This window comes from Bubalus kerabau, chromosome X (assembly GCF_029407905.1).
Source record: "Bubalus kerabau isolate K-KA32 ecotype Philippines breed swamp buffalo chromosome X, PCC_UOA_SB_1v2, whole genome shotgun sequence".
Taxonomy (NCBI): Eukaryota; Metazoa; Chordata; class Mammalia; order Artiodactyla; family Bovidae; genus Bubalus; species Bubalus kerabau.
This window is the reverse complement of record NC_073647.1, coordinates 5334294-5355958: the sequence shown is the minus strand read 5'-3', so window position 1 is coordinate 5355958 and position 21665 is coordinate 5334294. Positions and strand designations below refer to the sequence as shown.

Here is a 21665-nt window from a genome sequence, read left to right as displayed (position 1 = left end):
TTTGGCTGCCTTGTTGACAAAGAATATGTCAATATAACTTTATACATCTTAAATGCTTTCGAAATGACTTAACTTTAAGTTTCAGAAGCCTAAAGAAAAAAGGCAGCAAAGGACCACTTTGAAAGAGGATATTGAGTTGTGCAGATGGCCTTATTTTATTTCACTGTTTTAAAAAAAAAGTGCCTCATTCAAATAGCATTCCTAGCACCCTGACAGCAAGTATTTATGAGAGTGAGAAAAAGGGAGAGAAAATGAATGAAGCATACTTTGCTCATGACTCAGGTTCTTTTAATGTCATGGTTCTGATCTAAAACACCTGAGGTGTAGCAGAGGCCTCCCTCTGGTATCTTCTGAAATGAGAGAAGGTATTGGAGGAACTTTGCTTGCAGACCCCATACAATATATTGATTTTTCACTGCAGGTTCAAACAACTGTTTTAGGGAATATCTTGAAACTGATTACTTTTCTCTAGTCTCTTATTCTGCTGCTATTTAGTCAGCTTTGCTACTAGCTACAGAGGCAGGAAGATGGGGTGGACCCATGACTAGAGAAAGCAGCCACGGTTCTCTGAGAAGCTGCTAGAAATGTTCTGGCGTTGAGAACTGGTTGAGTGAAATGCTTTGGTAGAGCTGTGTACACAAGATACTGCTGGAATGTGCACTGTGTAAACATTATTGAATAACTCTAATTTTTGAAGGTTAGAGGAGTTCTCATTTGCCTCTGCAAAGGCGTTGAAGAATGAGTGATCTCAGTGGTGTTGCTTTTCATAACAAGGCTAGAAGAGAGATATGTGTATGTGTGAGGGGGCTAGGAGGCCATGGTAGAACATACTAGAGCATGGGAATAGTTAAAAATCTTGATTAAAATTCAATTTTTGAATCTTTGATGAAGGCCATACTTATGACATTCTTTGCCATCAGGGCTCAGCTTATATTAGGCATATGACAGGGATTAGTAAAAATGATGGGGAAATTGTTAATGAATTCTACCATTACTATCAGTTGAAGCACAGACATATTAAAAGGGAATTTAGCATAATACTCTCAAGGTCTTTCCATGCTGTCACAGATGACAAGATTTCATCTCTTGTGTAGAGTATTATGCTATGTAAAATAAGTCAGACAGATACCAAAAGATCTCACTCACATGTGGAATATAAAACACAAGCAAACAAACACCTAAAATTAATTAGCAGACCAAGCAAAGCAAACACATAGATACAGAGAACAGAGTAGTGGTTACCAGAGGGAAAGGTGCAGGGGAGAGGGTGAAATTATAAAGGGGTCAACTGTATGGTGTTGAATGGAAACTAAATTTCTGGTGGTAAGCACACTGTAGAGTACTCAGTAGTGGACATATAATTTATATGCATACAGTTTATATAATGTTATAAATCCCTTTACCTCAATTTTTTTTAAGTATTTAGAGGGTATATTCAGTTCAGTTCAGTTCAGTCACTCAGTCGTGTCTGACTCTTTGCGAGCCTATGGACTGCAGCACACCAGGCCTCCCTGTCCATCACCAACTCCTGGAGTTTACCCAGATTCATGTCCATTGAGTTGGTGATGCCGTCCAACCATCTCATCCTCTGTTGTCCCCTTCTCCTTCTGCCCCCAATCCCTCCCAGCATCAGGGTCTTTTCCAATGAGTCAGCTCTTCGTATTAGGTGGCCAAAGTACTGGAGTTTCAGCTTTAACATCAGTCCTTCCAATGAACACTCAGGACTGATCTCCTTCAGGATGGACTGGTTGGATCTCCTTGCTGTCCAAGGGACTCTCAAGAGTCTTCTCCAACACCACAGTTCAAAAGCATCAGTTCCTCGGCACTCAGCTTTCTTTATAGTCCAACTCTCACATCCATATGTGACTACTGGAAAAACCATAGCTTTGACTAGACAGACCTTTGTTTGCAAAATAATGTCTCTGCTTTTTAATATGCTGTCTAGGTGGGTCATAACTTTCCTTCCAAGGAGTAAGCGTCTTTTAATTTCATGGCTGCAGTCACCATCTGCAGTGATTTTGGAGGGCAAATTAGGTTGTTCTAAAGAATCAATTTTAAATCATATCCTGGTAACTTGATCTTAGTGATTTTGCCTATTTGAGTAGATACATTTTTATTAATGGACTTCCCAGGTGGCTCAGTGGTAAAGAATCCACCTGCCAGTGCAAGAGACACAGGTTCAATCTCTGAGTCAGAAAGATCCCCTGGAGGAGGAAATGGCAACACATGCTAGTATTCTTACCTGGAAAATCCCATGGACAGAGGAGCCTGGTGGGCTATAGTCCATGGGGTCACAAAAAAGTCAGACACAACTGAGCAACTAAGCACGCATGCATTTTTATTAATAAATATAAATATGCATAAAATGTGTAACTATATCTACTAAATAATATATGTAATTTAAAGTAGTTTTCCTTTTTAAATTGAAGGATGTTTGATTTACAATATTGTGTTAGTTTCAGATATGCAGCAAAGTGATTCAGTTATATATGTATATAACTGATTCTTCTCCATTATAGGTTGTTATAAGATATTGAATATAATTCCCCGTACTGTACAGTAGGTCCTAGTGGTTTATCTCTTTTATGTAGAGCGCTATGTATCTGCAGTCCCCATATCCTAATTTATCCATCCCCCACCCTTCCCCTTTGGTAACCATAAGTTTGTTTTTTATGTCTGAGTCTGTTTCTGTTTTGTAAATCAGTTCACTTGTATCATCTTTTTTAGATTCCACATATAAATGATATCATATGATATTTGTCTTTGATTTACTTCACTTTGTATGATAAACTCTAGTTCCACCCATGTTGCTGCAAAAGGCATTATTTCATATGTATGTGTTCCTAAGCCATAAAAAACATATATGAAATAATGCCATTTGCAGCAACATGGATGGAACTAGAGATTATCATTTATATATGTGTGTGTGTGTGTGTGTGTGTGTATGTAATCTTCTTTATCTATTCAGCTGTCAGAGGACACTTTGGTTGCTTCCATGTCTTTGCTATTGTAAATAATTCTGCTATGAACATTGGGGTGCATGTATCTTTTTGAATTAAAGTTTTTGTTTTTTCAAGAAATATGCCCACGAGTGGGATTGCAGGATCATATAGTAACTCTATTTTTAGTTTTTTAAGAAACCTCAATGCTGCTTTCCATAGTGGCTGCAGCAGTTTACATTCCCATGTACAGTGTAGGAGGGTTCCCTTTTCTCCACACCCTCTCCAGCATTTATTTGTAGACTTTTTGATGATGGCCATTCTGACTGGTGTGAGATGATACCTCATTGTAGTTTTGATTTGCATTTCTCTAATAATTAGCGATGTTGAGCAGCAGATTGCTTTATTATTTTTAAAAATTAGTTTATTTTAATTGGAGGACAGTTGCTTTACATTATTATGATAGTTTTGGCCACGTATCAACATAAATCGGCCATAGATATACATGGACTCAGTGGCAGATTACTTTTGAACATATTAAAACAGGGATTGTATGGGGAAAAAGGGCACAAACCTTTTAAAACCTATTTTCAGGCACAAGGTAGGGCCTTGTACAGTTTTAACTAGATTCAAGGATTGGCATGTTTAAGCTTAGAGTTGAGAAAGTGTCCTGTTTAGAAGTTTCTGGCCTCTCTGGATGACTAAGAAGATGCGGCCACCCCAGGCCCTCCTTTCCTCACTGCGGCCTTCAGATGGGGCACCAGCCTCGGTCTCTGCTCGGCATTCTTTACTTGCTGAGGCCATCTTGCTCTCCACTGTGGTCATCTGACTTGTGACCTCTGCTGTAGAATTTACTGCTTATTTTAGAGTCGGTGTGAGAATGAAGCAATAGCCAGTTTTTTTTTTAATGTCAAAAAATACCAGTATCAAGCACTATAAAATACCATCTGATCCATTTCCCTTCAAATTTTAGGAGAACATTTGCTATACTTCAGGAAAGCAGAAAGATCTGGCTAAAATATAGAAACTGAGTGGAAATTGCCCTTGTGAAGGATATGAGGCATACGTTTAATGTCAAGAAGTTGATTTTTAGTAATTTTTGTGAGTTTAATCTTAAGTAGAAGGAAAAATAGAAAATTTACATACAATCCATTTATATCAATCATGATTTTAAATGAGTGACTAAAAAATGCCTCTGTTAACAGAGTAAATCACCAAAACATTTTATTAAAACCACTTTGCAAAAAACTCATCACTCAGTTTCTGAACTTCATTCCTGTGTATACATAGTTTTGACAAAATTGTATCTAAAATGACACCGCAATAAGCATCTTTGAACATCTTCTCTTCTTATTTTTAATTCTTTCCTTAGGTTGAGTTCCTAGAGCAGCTTCCTGGTTCAAAGGGGATGAGCATTTTTATGGTTCTTGGTTTGTTTTGCCAAGTTATTCTAAAAAAAAGATGTAATTAATTTTTCATTCTGGTAGCTCAGCTGATTAAGAATCTGCCTTCAATGCAGGAGACCCCGGTTTGATTCCTGGGTCCAGAAGATCCCCTGGAAAAGTAATAGGCTACCCATTCCAGTATTCTTGGGCTTCCCTGGTGACTCAGATGGTAAAGAATCAGCCTGCAATGTGGAAGACTTGGTTTGATCCCTGGGTCAGGAAGATCCCCTGGAGGAGGGTATGGCAACCCACTCCAGTATTCTTGCCTGGAGAATCCCCATGGACACAGGAGCCTGGCGGGCTACAGTCCATGGGGTCTCAGAGAGTTGGACACGACTAAATGAGCACAGCACGGTAGCAAGATATGAAGGTACCTAGTTTTTCCTTCTTCCCCAAACTCTCCCATGAGTGGGCTTTTGTAATTTTTTAGTTATTTGCGTAAAAAGTACTCAGTGTGATTGTGTATCTTGAAATTAAAATTTAGATGTTTGTATCATTAGCTATTTTTGTATAATAAGCCATCTGAAAACTTAGTGGTTTAAACAAAAACCATTTCTTATTTCTCATGAGTCTGTAGTTTCTCAGGACTGTTCTGCTCATCTGTGATGGCTGCAGTTGATCTTGATGGGGATTGCTCTTATGTGAGCCGTCAGTTGGTGGGTTGGCTGGGAGCTGGCTGGACTAGGATGGCTGATGAGCCATCACAAGTGGGCTCTTCCCCATGTGGCCTTTTTCAAGCAGGCTAGCCCAGGATTCTCCACATGCTATGGAAGGGTTCCAGGAGAGTGAGGGCCACTTGATGCCTCATCTGAGAGCTGGCACTAGAACACTTCTGCCACATTCTATTAGGGGGAAAAAAGGCAAACTCATGTTCAAGAGCTGGGGAAAATAAATTCTATCTCTTGATAGCAACGACTCTCAGTTCAGCTCAGTCGCTCAGTCGTGTCCGACTCTTTGAGACCCCATGGACTGTAGTACACCAGGCCTCCCTGTCCATCACCAGCTCCTGGAGTTCACTCAAACTCATGTCCATCGAGTCAGTCATGCCATCCAACCATCTCATCCTCTGTTGTCCCCTTCTCCTCCCACCTTCAGTCTTTCCCAGCATCAGGGTCTTTTCAAATAAGTCAGTTCTTCACACCAGGTGGCCAAAGTATTGGAGCTTCAGCTTCAGCATCAGTCCTGCCAATGAACACTCAGGACTGATCTCCTTTAGGATGGACTGGTTGGATCTCCTTGCTGTCCAAGGGACTCTCAAGAGTCTTCTCCAACACCACAGTACAAAAGCATCAATTCTTTGGCACTCAGCTTTCTTTATAGTCCCAATCTCACATCCATACATGACTACTGGAAAAACCATAGCTTTGACTAGACAGACCTTTGTTGGCAAAGTAATGTCTCTGCTTTTTAATATACTGTCTAGGTTGATCATAACTTTTCTTCCAAGGAACAAGCATCTTTTAATTTCATGGCTGCAGTCACCATCTGCAGTGATTTTGGAGCCCAAAAAAGTAAAGTTTCTCACTGTTACCATTCTTTCTCCATCTATTTGCCAAGTGATGGGACCAGATGCCATGACGTTAGTTTTGTGAATGTTGAGTTTTAAGCCAACTTTTTCACTCTCCTCTTTCACTTTCATCAAGAGGCTCTTTAGTTCTTCTTTACTTTCTGCCATAAGGGTGGTGTCATCTGCATATCTGAGGTTATTGATATTTCTTCCAGCAATCTTGATTCCATCTTGTGCTTCATCCAGTCCTCTGCATATAAGTTAAATAAGCAGGGTGATAATATACAGCCTTGACTTACTCCTTTCCCATTTTGGAACCAGTCTGTTGTTCCATGTACAGTTTTAACTGTTGCTTCTTTACCTGCATACAGATTTCTCAGGAGGCAGGTCAGGTGGTCTGGTATTCCCATCTGTTTAAGAATTTTCCACAGTTTATTGTGATCCACACAGTCAAACGCTTTGGCATAGTCAAGAAAGCAGAAGTAGATGTTTTTCTGGAACTCTTATTTTTCTATGATCTAACGGATGTTGGCAATTTGATATCTGGTTCCTCTGCCTTTTCTAAATCCAGCTTGAACATCTGGAAGTTCATGTACTGTTGAAGCCTGGCTTGGAAAATTCTGAGCATTACTTTGCTAGTGTGTGAGATGAGTGCAATTGTGCGGTAGTTTGAGCATTCTTTGGCATTGCCTTTCTTTGGGATTGGAATGAAAACTGACCTTTTCCAGTCCTGTGGCCACTGCTGAATCTTCCAAATTTGCTGAGCATCATCTTTTAGGATTTGAAATAGTTCAACTGGAATTCCATCACCTTCACTAGCTTTGTTTGTAGTGATGCTTCCTAAGGCTCACTTGACTTCACATTCCAGGATGTCTGGCTCTAGGTGAGTGATCACACCACTATGATTATCTGGGTCATGAAGAACTTTTTTGTATAGTTCTTCTGTGTATTGTAGCCACCTCTTCTTAATATCTTCTGCTTCTCTTAGGTCCATACCATTTCTGTTCTTTATTGTGCCCATCTTTGCATATTAAGTTCCCTTGGTATCTCTCATTTTCTTGAAGAGATCTCTAGTTTTCCCCATTCTATTGTTTTCCTCTATTTCTTTGCACTGATCACTGAGTAAGACTTTCTTATCTCTCCTTGCTATTCTTTGGAACTCTGCATTCAAATGGGTATATCTTTCCTTTTATCCTTTGCCTTTCACTTCTCTTCTTTTCATAGCTGTTTATAAGGCCTCCTCAGACAACCATTTTTCCTTTTTGCATTCTTTTTCTTGGAGATGGTCTTGATCATTGCCTCCTGTACAATGTCATGAACCTCCATGTCTATGTCATGTTATAAAGTGTGTGGATACAGGGAAGGGTGAAAAATCAGCATCATTTTTGCAGCTGTTAGACTGCAGTGGTCAATATTGTCCTTCAAAGCTCCCATCTTTCAAAGCTCTATACCTGTTCCAGCAATATACCCAGTAATTAAAAAAATATATAGAGCCTTTTTCAGAATATAAGCCAATTAAGAAAATCACTTTGTTCTTTCTAGCCATCCATTCTGTACCGCATTCTTGAGTTAATTTTTGATGATTTTGAAATATCAAATCCACAATAAAACAATTTCAAAATTGACCTCCATCAAGACTATTTAAAAGAATGTAGCCCAGACTTTTAAATCAATCCAAGCAAAGCATTCTAAAATGTTTAAAATGGCAGTATCCTTGGAATACTGGAGAGCCTGACAAACTGGTTACCTTGAAGTGATTAACTATTTTGTGTATATTTTTTTCTGGAACATTTGTTAAAGCCTTGCTTTAAATAAATACCTATTGACTACAGATAAATTTGGGGGTTTAGTGTATCTTAATTGAATATCACAGAGAAGGCAATGGCAACCCACTCCAGTACTCTTGCCTGGAAAATCCCATGGGTGGAGGAGCCTGGTAGGCTGCAGTCCACGGGGTCGCAAAGAGTCGGACACGACTGAGCAGCTTCCCTTTCACTTTTCACTTTCATGCATTGGAGAAGGAAATGGCAACCCACTCCAGTGCTCTTGCCTGGAGAATCCCAGGGACGGCTGGGCCTGGTGGGCTGCTGTCTATGGGGTTGCACAGAGTCGGACACGACTGAAGCGACTTAGCAGCAGCAGCAGCAATTGAATATCAAATTACTTTTTCTCCTAAAGGAGTTTAGTGTTGACTTATTTGGGTTGCAAATTGCAGCAAACTGACTGGATTTTGTCTTCATTTTGCTCTTTAGATAATGTTTTTGGAGAAGTAGTGCATGTTTATTCTCATATCATCCCAGTTCAGTATTGCTGTCATAAGGATTTGTAGAACCTAATGTTTTAGATATTGCTTTTAGTAAAGTGTAAAGTGTTAGTCGCTCAGTTGTGTCCGACTCTTTGCGACCCCATGGACTGTAGCCTGCCAGGCTCCTCTGTCCATGGGATTCTCCAGGCAAGAATACTGGAGTGGGTTGCCATGCCCTCCTTCAGGGGATCTTCCTGACTCAAGGATCGAACCTGTGTCTCTTATGTCTCCTGCATTGGCAGGTGGGTTCTTTACCATTAGTGCCACCTGTGAAGTTCAAACACTGCATTTAGTGGCTTTTAAAAAAACCAGTGTATACAAACTTTGTCCCCTAAAGGGAGTTGATGAGTGGTCTTTCAAGAACAGTGATAAAAGAATTCTGTACCTATAAAGTTAACCATGATTTAGCAGTAAATCTTGCCTGAGAGTTTCCATCATCTGGCCATACATGTTTGTGTTTAAATCTCCTTGAAGTTAACATTAATGAGAAACTCAGGTGATACAGATTCTGAATACATCTACTTTTAGAAAAGAAAACTCCTTTATTGAGAAGTGCTATTTGGAGTCAGCAAAGAGGAACAGAAATCCCTAATTGCCAGTATCAGTGATCTTATGTTAGGACAGCTTAAGAGAGCTTGTTCACATGAAATGCCAGCAAGCACTCATGTTTGGACATTTTTCCATTCCCAAAGTAGAGGGCAGATTCTCTTTGTCATTCACTAGAAGAGGCTGTTTTCTCTTCCCTTGATCTAAAAGTTCAATTTAGTGAAAGTCAACAGCCTGGAGAAATGAGAATAGATTATGTCTGTGTAAGACTTGGAAACCAACCTGGAGGAAAGATGTTAGATCAGTTGCCTGGGTTAGAACTGTCAGCTGGGTGCATGTCCATAAATGTGCTACATGTATTTTCTCCTGGCCCTGTTTCTGTGCCATCCCCAGCAGGTTTTTCTGCGACTTTATATTTCAGCTCAATTATACAACAGACTAGAGATTTGAAATCTTGGAGTGTTACTGTATTGTTGTTCAGTCGCTAAGTCACATCCAACTCTCTGTGACCCCATGAACTGCAGCACGCCAGGCTTTCCTGTCCTTCCCTATCTCCCAGAATTTGTTCAAACTCATTTCCATTGAGTCAGTGATGCCACCCAACCATCTCATCCTCTGTTGCCTCCTTCTCCTCCTGCCCTCGATCTTTCCCAGCATCAGGGTCTTTTCCAGTGAGTTGGCTCTTTGCATCAGGTGGCCAAAGTATTGGAGCTTCAACATCAGTCCTTCCAATGAATATTCAGGGTTGATTTCCTAGGATTTCAGTAGGATTGACTGGTTTGATCTCCTTGCAATCCGAGGGACTCTCAAAGAGTTTTCTCCAGCACCACAGTTCGAAAGCATCAATTCTTTGGTGCTCAGCCTTCTTTATGGTCAAACTCTCACATCCATATGTGACTACTGGAAAAATCATAGCTTTGACGAGATGGACCTTTGCTGGTTTAAAGTGGTGTCTCTGCTTTTTAATATTCTGTCTAGGTTGGTCATAGCTTTTCTTCCAAGGAGCAAGCGTCTTTTAATTTCAAGGTTTCAATAACTGACCACAGTGATTTTGGAGCCCAAGAAAATGAAATCTGCCACTGTTTCTACTTTTTCCCCATCTATTTGCCATGAAGTGATGGAACCAGATGCCATGATCTTAGTTTTTTGAATGCTGAGTTTTAAGCCACTTTTTCACTCTCCTCTTTCACCCTCATCAAGAGGCTTTTTAGTTATTCTTTGCTTTCTGCCATTAGAATGTTATCATTTGCATATCTGAGATTGTTGATATTTCTCCTAGCAATCTTGATTCCAGCTTGTGAGTCATCCAGCATGGCATTTCCCATGATGTACTCTGCATGTAAGTTAAATAAACAGGGTGACAATATATAGCCTTGATGCACTCCTTTTCCAATTTTTAACCACTCCGTTGATCTATGTCCAGTTGTAAATGTTGCTTCTGTCCTGCATACAGTTTTCTCAGGAGACAGGTATGGTGGTCTGGTATTCCCATCTCTTTAAAGGCTTTAGTGTAGTCAATGAAGCAGGAGTAGATTTTTTTTTTTTTTTTGGAATTACCTTGCTTTTTCTGTGATCCAACAGATGTTGGCAATTTGATCTCTGGTTCCTCTTTCTTTTCTAAATCCAGCTTGTATATCTGGAAGTTCTTGGTTCACATACTGTTAAAGCCTAGCTTGAAGGATTTTGAGCATAATCTTGCTAGCATGTGAAATGAGCACAATTGTAAAGTAGTTTGAACATTCTTTGGCATTGCCTTTCTTTGTGATTGGAATGAAAACTGACCTTTTCCAGTCCTGTGGTCACTGCTGAGTTTTCCAAATTTGATGGCATATTGAGTGCAGCACTTTAATAGTATTGTCTTTTAAGATATTAAATAGCTCAGTTGGAATTCCATCACCTCCCCTAGCTTTGTTCATAGTAATGCTTCCTAAGACCTTCTTGACTTCACACTCCAGGGTGTCTGGCTCTAGGTGAGTGACCACACCGTTGTGGTTAATTGGGTCATTAGGAACTTTTTTGTATAGTTCTTCTGTGTATTCTTGCCACCTCTTCTTAATCTCTTCTGCTTCTATTACATCCTTGCTCTTTCTGTCCTTTATCTTGCCCCTCTTGTATGAAATGTTCCCTTGGTATCTCTAATTTTCTTGAAGAGATCTCTAGTCTTTCCCATTCTATTGTTTTCCTATATTTTTTACATTCATTTAAGAAGTCTTTCTGGGAGAAGGCAATGGTACCCCACTCCAGTACTCTTGCCTGGAAAATCCTATGGACGGGAGAGCCCGGTAGGCTGCAGTCCATGGGGTCGCGAACAGTCAGACACGACTGAGCGACTTCAATTTCACTTTTCACTTTCATGCATTGGAGAAAGAAATGTCAACCCACTCCAGTGTTCTTGCCTGGAGAATCCCAGGGACGGGGGAGCCTGGTGGGCTGCCGTCTCTGGGGTCGCACAGAGTCGGACACGACTGAGGCATCTTAGCAGCAGCAGCAGCAAGAAGCCTTTCTTATCTCTGCTTACTATTTTCTGGAACTCTGGATTTAGTTGGAACTCTGCATATCTTTCCCATTCTCCTTTGCCTTTTCCTTCTCTTCTTTTGTCAGCTATTTGTAAGACCTCCTGTATAGGCAAGCCATTTAATTTTCCTGAATCCATTGAACGTCTCCATCTACAAAACAGGCACGAAAATACCTATTCACAGGTTGCTTCAGGAACCAAATGAGATAAAGTAGCATAAATAATAGTCACAGCTTATAGTGATTGAGAACTTGCTGTGTGCGGGGCACTCTTCTAAGGACTATGCCCATTTACTCCTTCCTAAAATCCTATTGTTTCTATTTTACAATTAAGGAAACTGAGACACAGTCTATAGAAACTCTCTGAAACCTCTAAAACACATTAAACAAATGTTAGCTCTAACCTTAATTCTCCTGGTAGTGTATATTTCCTTATCAGTTTGACCTAAATCCAACAAATGCTGCTGCTGCTGCTAAGTCGCTTCAGTCGTGTCCGACTCTATGCAACCCCAGAGACGGCAGCCCACCAGGCTCCCCCGTCCCTGGGATTCTCCAGGCAAGAACACGAGTGGGTTGCCATTTCCTTCTCCAATGCATGAAAGTGACAAGTGAAAGTGAAGTTGCTCAGTCGTGGCTGACTCTTAGCGACCCCATGGACTGCAGCCCACCAGGCTCCTCCATCCATAAGATTCTCCAGGCAAGAGTACTGGAGTGGGGTGCCATTGCCTTCTCCGCCAACAAATGCTAGCACCATTCAAAAGCTGAATCTGTGTTTCCCTCCTGTGGTATCCTAATAGTTCCTTTTCACCCTCTCAGGTTTCCTGTGGATACCATGACGGTCACGGTGGTGTATGATAACTCAGAGGCCACAGAACTGTGCGCAGCTCAGCACCTCTACCTCAAGCCCATAGCAAAGCTGATGATCAATGTGTTGCTCCCTGAGAGCCCGGAACCCTCGAGACCCATCTCTAACTGGGAAGTTCTGGACCAGCTGAAGAGCCTGATTTGTCCTGACCAGTTTACCACTGTGCGGCTTGCCAAGAGCACCAGGGACTTCATCCGGTTTGAGGGGGAGGCGGAAACCCGAAGCTTGGTTCAAATCCTGAAGGCCAAGTTGCATGGGAAGATCATCAAGCTAAATGGCTTGGAAACAGACTTAAAAGTCACGGTGACAGACGCCCAGGGAGAGTGGGAGTGCTTCCCCAAGGAAAATGGGGCCACCCCGATGGGTGATGGGTCTGAAGAGCAGGACCATGATAAGAGTCCAAATTCCATATACTTCGAAGGGCTGCCCTGCAAGTGGTTTGCTCCCAAAGGTTCCAGTGGGGAGAAGCCGTGTGAAGAGATCCTTCGGGTGGTCTTTGAAAGCTTTGGAAAGATCAAGAATGTAGATATCCCAATGCTCGACCCCTACCGAGAGGTTATAACCAGTGGGAGCTTTGGGGGGTTCAACTTCGGCTTGCAGACGTTCGAGGCATTTATACAGTACCAAGAGTCAACTGACTTCTTAAAGGCCATGAAGTCCCTCCACGGGATGAAGCTGATGCTTAAAGGAAATGATGGGAAAGCTCTGGCATGTAACATCAAGGTAAGGAGCAGCCAGGGTTTTATAAAAACTTTTTTTCCCATGGTTCAGGTGGTCTTGAGTAAAAGCTAGAAAGAAGCCTTTAGAACAGATTTCCTTAGACCACCCTGGAGGCTCTGATCAAGAGCTAATGTAAAGATTTATGTTGTCATTAATAAATGGGTGTTTTTTGGGGGCAAAATATCGTCATGATTAGGGCATTCTCCTACTGTCAGCCACGCTGCCAGCTGTGGTTTGAAGTGATGGTTGTTATAGTCTGGGGCTCTGCCCAGCTCCTTGGGGACATTAAAGGATTCTTCATGGTCCTTATGGAAGTATCTCATATGCTTCTTCTGTTTGACAAATTGCTGGGAAAGGGCAACATGCAGCTTGAAACAAGAAAGGCAGTTTATTCCCTCTTTGCTATGGGAGTCACAGTTAACTATACATTAATGACGACTGTCAGGTAAATTCTAAAACAGAATCCCAACAAACCTGGTTCCTTTCCTCTAAAAGTCAGCCTGTCTATCCAGCATGAAGACAGCTTCATGACTGTCTGAATGCCTGGTCATCTTGTTCTTGAAACCTTCATGCAGCTAAACCCTTTTTCTCTAAATCAGTCTTTAGTGTGAATTTGACCTTTCAGCTTCAGTAGCTTCAGGTGTGTGTGTGTGTGTGTGTGTGTGTGTGTGTGTGTGTGTGTGTTATGTGTGAGGCTTCTTGGGTTAAAATATATGTTTGAAGCTTATGAGCTATTCAGTCTGACAAAAGATCTAGCAATCGCTATAAAGACCACCCACACACTACAGCAGCTTAAAAAATAAAGCATTACCAGTGGAATGAAAACATCTTCCCCTTTGTGTACCATCCTCAGTCAAGGCTGCTCACTCCCTTCAAAGGTAACTGTGATGGTGAATTTGGTGTTTGTCACTCATGCATATTTAAATAGCTACTTCTGCATCCTTGGGAGAAGGCAATGCAATGGCACCCCACTCCAGTGTTCTTTCCTGGAGAATCCCAGGGACGGCAGGGCCTGGTGGGCTGCCGTCTATGGGGTCGTACAGAGTCGGACATGACTGAAGCGACTTAGCAGCAGCAGCAGCTGCATCCTTATATTTTTTAGGCGAATTTATTTGTAGTGCATCAATCTGACTTTTACTTTATTTTCAGATTTGCAAATTTGTTTAAAGTCACTATAGTCAGATCTTGTTCTCTTTTGGTCAATTTTCCTACATCTTTGCTCCCCCCACCCCATTTCTGGACTGTTTTTGTCTCTGCTGATTTAAAAAAACATTATTAATAACTCAGTTAATCAGTATAACAAACCAGAAGCAATATACTCACATCCCCTAGAACTCGTGTCCATACGGGCACTATGATGCCGCATATGGCTGTCAGGTGAGTTCCTCAAAGGTTCTGCCAAAGAAAGTTCTAGAAATCCCACAAGGACAGTTTGAGAGATGACTGAGAGGCAGTGTAACTGTATGGGTACTGGGACGCAGAGAAGGCATTTTTAATTCATTTGGTTTGGCATTGACAGGTACAAATTAGTTTTAGCTCTCTGGTCTGGGACATACCCAGCCAGCGGGCAAACTTTTCTAATGATACTTTGAATTGTTTGAGAGCAGGTTATGTTTGATACAACCAAACACTTCAGTGAAGGAGCTATAAAGAAGAGAAATCAAGAAAGGCTGAAATTACAAGAGTTGGAGGAAGAGAGGAAAAAAGCAAAGAAAAGAGAAGAGGAAAAGGCTGAAAGGTGAGGAGACCTAGTTCAATGAAGAGCATTGTTGTTGTTGTTTTTGTTGTTTTTTGTCTGTTTTTATTTTTATTTTTTTTTTTTAATTTTATTTTATTTTAAACTTTACATAACTGTATTAGATTTGCCAAATATCAAAATGAATCCGCCACAGGTATACATGTGTTCCCCATCCTGAACCCTCCTCCCTCCTCCCTCCCCATTCCATCCCTCTGGGTCGTCCCAGTGCACCAGCCCCAAGCATCCAGTATCGTGCATCGAACCTGGACTGGCAACTCATTTCATACATGATATTTACATGTTTCAATGCCATTCTCCCAAATCTTCCCACCCTCTCCCTCTCCCACAGAGTCCATAAGACTGTTCTATACATCAGTGTCTCTTAAAACTTTCGATTTACGGATTTATCTCTTCAGGTGAATGGGTTCACTTAATAGATAGCATGATGGGGGGAGCAGGAATTGGTGCCCATTAGAAAATTGCTGTCTTTCCATTACATTGTTACAAAACCAAAAGAAGAAAGCAGTGAAAAACAAGATGCTTTAAAAGTATGCTTGTCAGGAGGAGCAAGTAATGAGGAATAGTAGGACCAACCAGATTAGGTTGTCTAGGAGTTAATAATCATTAAAAAAAAAAAAAAGGCCAGGTGCTTTTAGCATGAAAATTCTAGCCTGCCAACTTACAAGTTTCACCAGTTTACCTAAATTTACCAAAGTTTACCTTGCCTATCCATTGAAATTTTGGGGGAAAATTCTTTTCTGTTTTGGAAAAGATTTTTTTTCATAAGATGATCAATAATCAAACTAACCCAGAAGGATCTGTTGAGACCGTTTTTCCTGTTGGTTCAAGTTCTTTCTGTGAATTTAAGGAGCCTATGTATTTACTACTTTGAGCTTATCATTGTTTCCCAGTTTAGGAGCTTGAGACTAGAAAGGACCATTGGATTGTCAAGGGTTTGCCAAGAAGGGACAACTGGACCAGAACTACAGGGCTCCCAAAACCAGTTTTACCTCCTTCCTGGCTCCTCCCCTTGCAGGTTTATTCTTCCAGCCTTTTATCCAAATTATAGGAGTTTAAGAGTAGTCTTCCATGTGCCTCTCACGTTTTTTTGGCTGGCGGAGTGCTAAGAGTTACCTAAGGTCTTGGCTGTGAAACTTGGCCAGAAGCTGATCCCAGTAAAGGTAATGAGTCCCCCCAAATTTCCAGATCGATTATGCAGTTGAGCTCATCCTCCAGTTTGGGGCTTGGTCCTCCCTCAGGCAGTTGTCCTCCCCTGCCCTTCCCCCACCCCCCAGGTTTTCCATGCCTCTATGAGAGCCTAACCAAAACATCTTAAATATTCAGAAAACAGAAAAATAAGCCCATATTCTTCTAAATCAGCCTGTTTTTATGATAATGTACTGAGTGGCTCAGATGGTTAAGAATCTGCCTGCAATGTGGGAGATCTGGGTGCAATCCCTGGGTTGGGAAGATACCCTGGAGAAAGGAATTACCTGCTCCAGTATTCTTGCCTGGAGAATTCCATGGATAGAGGAGCCTAGCAGACTACAGCCCATGGGGTCACAGAGTGTCAGACATGACTGAGTGACTGACACTTCACTGTGTTAAGGAGTGTGCACTAAAGACCAGTTCTCACCTTTAAGATTTTCTGAGTGCCTTGGCTTACTTTCATTTGCGTCTGTCTGTGTGACCAGCTCAGGACAGGTTTTGATCTCAAGAGAAATGGAATCATCACTGCGAATGCTAGATCCCATAGTCCCTGCTTCTGGTTTGAGAAAGTGCGGGGGGTGGGGGGAGGTTGAGGCCCTTCCTTTGAATTCAGTAGTCTTCTTCGTTTATTTTTTAAATACACTCTCTCTGCATGAGGTCTCCTGTACGTGTTTCTAACTGACCAACTTCGTTACGCATCTCACCCCTTGGCTGATGTGTCACAGTGTCTTTTGTCCTCAGTGGTCTAATGTCGAGCCCTGGGGTGTTGTAGCTGGAGATTTTGGGGAACTCCTGCCAGGGAGGAGGTAGTGGGGAAGAGAGTAACCCTTTTGCCCAATAAACACCTTCTAAAGGGTTCACTCTCTTAATCATTATCCAGAAAAAGAAAAGAGGAGAGGAAGGTCCAGGAAAAGAGGAGAAAGGCCAGAGTCAAGAGACGCACCCAGAAGGAAAGGGACAGGCACCGGCAAAGGAGACAGAAGAACAGCGCCAAAGTGGAGGCCCAACCAGGGTCCAACTCTTCTGAAGACCTGGAGAAGAGGAAGATCCCACTGACCCAGACGCAGCTGGAGGCCCTCTACCTGATGCGGGCACTCCTGAGGAAAATTGCAGTAAGGCTCTTGCCCCATTGTTCTTTGGTTTGGGTAGCTAGTGACCTCTCTGAGTCATTATGGCCTTTACTTTGAAATAGCAGCCTATTGTTTAACCAGTGGCTGTGGAAGACTTACTGTATTCGTTGAGGTTTGTTTTCAATAGGCTGGTCTCTAATAACCACAATTTTGCATTGACCCAAGGGATATTCAGGTTCTCTGAAGGGGTTGGGTCTCACCTCCACCATCTGGCGTGCACACACACACACACACACACACACTTTGTGTTTCTCAACTTTGGGACGATGTCACTCAGAGCAGTGTAGCTTGTGCACCTACTCTTCTAAGCTCCTAATGGAGGTAACAGAAAATGCCAGGAGGAGGGATGTGGAGTTTATAGTCCTACATTACCTTTCGCTGGCCATTCATCAGTGACAGGATTGGATGGGAAAGGAGGGCCTTGAACAGACATGTTAGTCTAGTCTTCAACTGTTTGCTAAGGAATACCTCACATCATAGGCCAGTTGTTTTGTTTGGAGAGTTTCAGTTGGGGAAGTTTTTGTTCTCCCATTTACTGACCTCCTAAAGATAACCAGATTCAGCAGATGCCCCAGAGTAAAGACCGAAGCATTCATTTGAAAAGCCACATTCAGCGTTCTTAAACACCGAGAGTGAATGGCATTCATTTTCAGTAGAGTTGATTTTAGGTATATTTGCCATCTCACCTGTTTTTGTTTTGTTTTTTTCTCATTGGTATGGCCCATCAAACTGCATGAAATCAGGATCAGAAAAACCTCACATTTATCTTGACAATAAGGCGAGCTGGATCTTTTTTAGTTTACCTTGCTTCAACTGCTGCTGCTAAGTCGCTTCAGTCGTGTCCAACTCTGTGCAACCACATAGACGGCAGCACACCAGGCTCTGCCATCCCTGGGATTCTCTAGGCAGGAACACTGGAGTGGGTTGCCATTTCCTTCTCCAGTGCATGAAAGTGAAAAGTGAAAGTGAAGTCAAGTTGCTCAGTCGTATCCGACTCTTAGCGACCCCATGGACTGTAGCCTACCAGGCTCCTCCGTCCATGGGATTCTCCAGGCAAGAGTACTGGAGTGGGGTGCCATTGCCTTCTCCGTTAGTTTGCCTTAATGACTGCCAAAAGTGACTTCTTTTGAAGAATTCCTCTCTTTCAATGTGTGTGGTACCAAATTTGAATCCCAATTCCTGGGTAAGCTCTGAGCCCTGATTTGTGCCGAGTGTCAGTGGGAGCTCAGTACAAGCTCTCCCAGCAGGGTAGGGGCCGTAGTCCACACCTTTCACCTGCCCTGCAGTCATGGACAGCAGAGAGCACCATTGTCACAGCCATATTTTCTACTTGCTATCTTGTTTCCAACCGAGGTGGTCAGGTCAAAGACATGCTCACTTGTAATCCATAGGAAGAGGCCGGAATAAAACCCCCAAAGGCAGTTTGGCTTTTACAAAGCCAACTGACCCTTTAAGACACATATTTCACCCACCAGTCTTTTCTTGTTCTAGGACTGTAGCCCCAGGGAGCACTGTAGAGCATTTCTTATTCCTCTTCAGCTTCCCACCCTTGAGCACAATACCTGGAACAGTAAGTAGACCCATCAATTTGTGAACAAAGGAAAAAAGGATTATGTGCTTTTGAAGGTATGTAACCGGGGTGCTTTCTAACATAAGGACAGGCACAGACCTAGTCAAAGCAGCCCCTATTAGATGGGGACATTTAATTTTGTACCTCCTGTTTCTTCAGTGTGCTATTATTCCTAATTTGGATCTACCCTAGGTGTAATTAGAGACCTCTTCAGAACAGTGCTATATAGCCCAGTTTTCTTTGAGATTTTTAACCTGTTGAGCTTTTCATGTGAGATTTTTAACCTTTTTCTTTGAAGCAGTCTGAAGAATTTTACCCACGGAAGGCGAATATTGCAGGCTTCAAAGCTCATCATGCTCTGGGGACCATGTCAGGAACTCTGAAGAAAGAAGAACCAAACACTCAGGATCTTCAAAATCAGGAGGAAAAGCTAAAATGCCATGTTTCCAAGTCAGATTATAAACGTAAACGAAAAATGAAGAAAAGAGCTAGAGCTCACTTATGTAAATCTTCCCATCACCTTGGGAGGAAAAAATCAGCAAGAAAAGAGAAAGCTGGAAAATCATTAACTGATGAATACAATAAAAGTTTGAGCTGTGAACAGAATTCCTTGCAAATTATGACTCAAGGTCAATCTCTTGAGAAAGAAGACCAGCATGGTTCTAATACCTCCTATTCTTCCAAATTTGTTGAGAGAGACCATAGCAGGAAACAGAAGATCTATGAAACAGATGAATTTATTGGCTATCTTTTAAACCATTATCAAACTCCAAAATATGCCCGCATCTGCCTAGAACCAAGTCACATAACAAGCACATGTCAGTGGAAGAGAACTGTCCTTGTGAAAGGAAATAGCTTTCAAATCAATTTGAGAAAACATAAGCATCACTCAACCAGTTTGAGCCAAATGCAACATCTAGATAGGAGAGAACAGGTGCAGGAAGATGATCTCTGGACAAATCTTTCTTGGAATCCTGAGCATATATCACAAAAGAAAAGAAAAGTGGATTATGCTGAAGAATGCACGAAGAAGTTTCAACATCATTTTAAGGACACAGCCAGTGAAGCTGGTGATTGCCTGTCCCCAACTGATGACAAGAGCCATCTGTTGGAAAAGACTCATGCTTACCAAGTCCAGGATCCCATATCCACAAGTCAAAGCCAAGTTTCCTCATCTAAGAGGTCAGAAGACTTTGATTTGAAGTTGAGAGATTTCTTAGAGGAAATTAGCAGTGATTCTGAATGTCTCAGTGATAATCTTAGTGTAAACAGAGAGAAGAAAAAGAAGTCTGTGGCCACGTATGATAGCTGCCCAGAAAAGGGATGTCTTGATGCTGATGAAATCATCACTTGTGATCCAGAAATTATGTCAAGTCAGCAGGCCTTGTATGCAGAGTGGAAACATGATGGGGAGGAAAAATACTCTGAATACAAGCTGAGGAAACCAGGCAGGAGGTCTACTTATGAACTGGGATGTTCGTGGCTTGAGGGTAAAAACAATTCCGTTAGAAATGAGGACAGCAACAGCAAAGAGAGGGAAATACTGGCTCCCCAATACTTATTTGATGAAAGCCACCACCGCAAATCCAGTGCCAGTGATACTCATAGGAAATCCAGTGCCAGACCCTCATAGGAAAGAGGAGGCAGTTTAGTGATAGTGCATTTGACCACAGAGTCAACTATAGGCTCTTTCAAGTGCCAGTAACATCACCAAAAACTGCTAATGCTTCCTATTTGTGGGATTTTCCCAAAAGAAGAGAGATACCATGGAGGTCAGAATATAACTGGGATGCAGGAAAGATGAAAAGACGTGAGTATTCTGGAGATTTCATGCTGAATTCTGATAGTTACTACATTAGACATAACAGTCGGGAGCGCATTGACTATAGAAGCCATTTGAGAGACAACTTCACTAGTTCTTTTTATTTTCAAATGTTTTGAAGGTTTCTTAGATCAGGAAACCCTTATTCACAGTAAAAATCTGAAAGAAGAAAATTTAAAACCAAATGTAGCTATGTAGTTAGCAACTACAGAGCAAGAGAGCAAACACTTAGGAGCTTGAGCAAGGTCAAATGCAAAACCTTGCTTCTCTTGCCAAAGTATAAAGTATAGATCAAAGTGTGTGTGAGTGTGTGTGTGTGTGTGTGTGTGTGTGTGTGGCAGATGTGTTGGCAAACTGGAAACACCAAACATCCTGATTCAAAAACTTGGTAAAACAATGTGCTTGCAAAACTTTCTTATCCAAGGACAGACATTTCTACAGTTCGATTGCAGCTTTAATTTGGTGCCATCAAAGGAGCAAATTCACATTGAGAGGAGTTAAGATAGCCCTCTACGGCTCTTCAGCTGTCATAACATTATCATTTAACATCATTTATCTTCAAAGGGATGGCGGTGAATGCATAAGGATCTTTCTACTTGTTCTTTGATTTGGTTCGAACACCATGTGAAGCAACAAACTTTCCTGACTTTTATCTAGAAATACCTATAGATAAAAGAAAAGAGATGACACCTAGAACATACACTGGACTTCTTCATGACATTAGAGGGTTCCCTGAGCATCTACCAGAAGGAAATTAACCTTATTAATATGTTCATGGGACTCAAAGAGTTGTCCTTTTAGAAACAAAGCCTTGGAAGAAGAATCTAAAAGGGGCTCAGATTGTCTTTTGAGGCTGACACAGACAGTGGACCATTAGCAGAGTTGTTTTTTTTGGAAGAACCCCATGTCATTCCATCGTAGAAAAGCAACAGGATTGAAGTGATACAACTTGGGATTTGTCAAAGGAAATATTGAACAATCCTGGGGCACCAAAAATGGCACTTGGGAAGAGAGGACATGACAGTATTCCATTTCAGGTTATGTAATCCTTTCACTCAGGGTTGGGTGACATCAGTTTGTAAAAAGCCACTGAATATCCCCAAACTGACTTTTATAAAACAGTAACAAGTGCCTCCTCAACCCTCAATAATGCCATGGAGTTAGGAAGAGTCAAGGGTAAAGCCCATACTTTTCTAGTGGGGGGAAAATTGTATGTGTGCAGAATTTGTAAACTCTTAACATAAGCAATTTATCTTTTTACCTACTGGTTTTGGACTCCTTGAATATGTTTTTAAATTGAGATATTTTATAGATTCGTAAAGACATACATCTTAATGCAGTGCATGTTCTACTGA

At 41.6% G+C, this 21665-nt stretch overlaps 1 protein-coding gene across 2 annotated transcripts in view; it reads left to right on the top strand.

Moving 5' to 3' along the window:
- LOC129639933 (A-kinase anchor protein 17B-like) overlaps positions 1–20262 on the top strand; it is a 59196-nt gene extending 38934 nt beyond the window's left edge. Inside the window, exons 2-5 of one of the 2 annotated variants that reach the window (XM_055565228.1) lie at positions 12073–12844; positions 14449–14579; positions 16669–16900; positions 18787–20262. In XM_055565228.1, the coding sequence (XP_055421203.1) occupies positions 12089–12844; positions 14449–14579; positions 16669–16900; positions 18787–20121 (2454 nt within the window). In that variant the 5' untranslated portion in view covers positions 12073–12088 and the 3' untranslated portion in view covers positions 20122–20262. Of the gene's footprint in view, positions 1–12072; positions 12845–14448; positions 14580–16668; positions 16901–18409; positions 18762–18786 lie in introns of those variants that run through there. The other variant, XM_055565229.1, reaches the window with a different exon arrangement.
- The last annotated feature ends 1403 nt before the right edge of the window (positions 20263–21665 follow it).